The sequence below is a fragment of the Cariama cristata genome, unplaced genomic scaffold, assembly GCF_000690535.1.
Source record: "Cariama cristata isolate BGI_N322 unplaced genomic scaffold, ASM69053v1 scaffold380, whole genome shotgun sequence".
Lineage (NCBI taxonomy): Eukaryota > Metazoa > Chordata > Aves > Cariamiformes > Cariamidae > Cariama > Cariama cristata.
Window position 1 is genome coordinate 4991 of NW_009595032.1, and position 2373 is coordinate 7363.

At 53.7% G+C, this 2373-nt stretch overlaps 1 protein-coding gene across 1 annotated transcript; it reads right to left on the reverse strand.

The window, feature by feature from the left end:
• Positions 1-270: 270 nt before the first annotated feature.
• Positions 271-669, reverse strand: PIRT (phosphoinositide-interacting regulator of transient receptor potential channels). The gene has a single exon (XM_009700082.1). It carries the CDS (start codon positions 667-669, stop codon positions 271-273), a length of 399 nt encoding a protein of 132 aa, XP_009698384.1.
• Positions 670-2373: the final 1704 nt, after the last annotated feature.

The following is a 2373-nucleotide window of genomic DNA, read 5'->3' on the forward strand; positions in this document are numbered from 1 at the left end:
GGAGGGCGATGCAGAGAGCTTGGACCTGCCTTGCTGGGCTCAACTGCAACATCCTACTCTCTTTTTTTTCTGGGATTACTTGAATGAAATACAAAGTTCATTTTCACACTGGAGACCGATACAGTGCGTTTCACATGTAGGGAAGAGACTTACTGAGATGAAATGCTCTAGGAGAGTAGAAGAACGTGGTGGTTTTTTTTTTTTTTATGGCTAACCATCACAGGTGGGTAGAGGGGAGGGGAGCCTTTCCTGGAAGGTCCTGGGCTGCTCTCAGCGGTTAAAGAAGAAGGACTTGAGGCTCTGCAGAAACTGTGATTTCTGCCTCTGTTTCTGCTTCTTCCGGATGATGGGGATCCAGACAAGGCCACAAACGAGGAGCATCAGTCCCAAGGACAGGAAAGCCGGGCCACACATTTTGTAAACATTTTTGTTCTTGATTTGAATGCAAGACAGGCTCGTGATGACCATCCCAAAGAGGAAGATGGCTGCTCCGACAGACACAACAATGACAGGCTTGTGGTATATGTCCCACTTGCTTCTGGATGCGCTGGTCCAGACAGACTCACTCCGGGAGCTGATGCAGAGGGTGCTGGCCGTGTTACTGGTCAGCAGCTCCTTGGACTGAGGAGATTTCTCACTCCCATCAGGGCTCTTGGGGGGAATTTCCATGGTGACGGGATCAGAGGAGACCTGAGATGGACAAAAGAGAAACAACAGAGCAGGGCTAGTAATGGAGGGTGGATTGGGTGCTTTCCATTTGGTCATTAGTCAGTGCCAAGTCAAATGAAGGTGGAGAAGGCTTTGTGGGTCACTGCGGGAGCGAAGAGCATCACACCTATGAGAGCAATGAAATGTAGGAATAACCAAAGGGGTCCTGCGGGTAGGCTGGACTGAGGGTGCCTGAGGAGTCCCACTGTCCACCCATGGACAGTGGGATTCCCACAGTCTTTGCCCTGTCCTTAGACCTTCCAGCTCACCAGTTTCTAGCTCCCACAGGGATTCAGTAGTGGGATGACCAGTTGTCCGTTGGAATGCACTGCCCTGAGCCTCCCAAGGCTCTTGGTTGCTTTCAGGGGAGTAGCAGGGTGCTGCAAGTAGGGCTGGTGATGCTGGCTGTATCCTCAGACCCACTTTCCCTCTCAGATCCCAAATTACACTTCCACACCTTCTGGCATGGTGTGTCTCCCTCTTGCAGGTGGGGAAACTGAGGCACAGCTGTGCCATGTCAGGAGCACTCAGTGGGAGAGTAGAAAGCACCCTCCCACAGGCTGAGCAGTTCCTTTGGGCCCCCACGGCTGGATGTTCCTCGCTGCCCCATCCCTTCTAGACGTGCCAGCCTTGTAGTAGCCAGAGCACAGGAGCTTCTCATGTCCCATCTAAATGCACAGATGGGAGATGGGGAAATGCTCATCACACAGGACATATTTCTCCAGCTGTAAGCTGGGGCAGGCTGCTGCCAGAGGCCTCTTGAGCTCAGTAGCAGGAGCACACCGAAACGCTCTGCCTTGCGACAGCTGGGTCAGCAGCGTGGCTTTTTGGAGCATTGTTTTTTCACCAACTGAAGGAGGAAATACATTTCCCCAGAAACAAAGTGCCTTTGGCATGGAGAAACCATTATGGTAAATGGGAAATGCTGATCATTATGTTAACCACTATTTCCTCAGGGCTCTGCTGAGAAGACAAGAGCGGGAGGCTGGATCCTGGAGTGTCCCTGATGCATGGTCTGCCCTGCTGCTGGGAAGCCCAGCAGAGATGAACCCGTGCAGGTACCAGGGCAGAGGAGGGTGCAAGAGGCTGGGGACATGGTTGCTTCACAGCCAGGAATCAGATTTTTTTTTTTTTGCGAAGCGGACTCCTGCCTGAGCTGCCAAGTTTTCTCCTGAGGGCTCAGCGGTATCAGGAGGGCTGGGACTGACCCGTCCTCTGCTAGTCGTTAGAGCTGTCCCCACCCTTGGGGCGTGGGGATGCTCTGTAGCAGGAGTACAACAGCTGTGCCAGCCTGAAACAGCCCGGGACCCCACATTGCCCTTCTGCCAGCACCACAAAGCAGAGCCACTGGTGATTTCTGCCAGCCCTAAAGCTGTCCCTGTGGGGCTCCCCATGCAGGGCAGCAGTCAAGCTTAAGTCACATCCACGCTGGCCTGGGCACAAGACCCCAGTGGGGCTCAAATGGATGGGCAGTGCCACCAGAGCCCTATGCCTGCTCCACACAGCTCTTCCTAAGCACCATGCAAGCTTTGATTCAGAGCAGTTAATTTAAAACCCGGCTTCGGCCCTCGTATGGCACACGTAGCACCGCGGCCTGCATGTTTGCTCTGTTTGGCCCTGGCTGTACCCTGACCCACTGCTGGTCTGTGGGATTGCCCATCAAAG

Coding starts and splice junctions, on each gene's coding strand:
- PIRT (XM_009700082.1), bottom strand. CDS start 669: ATGGAAATTCCCCCCAAGAGCCCTGATGGGAGTGAGAAATCTCCTCAG.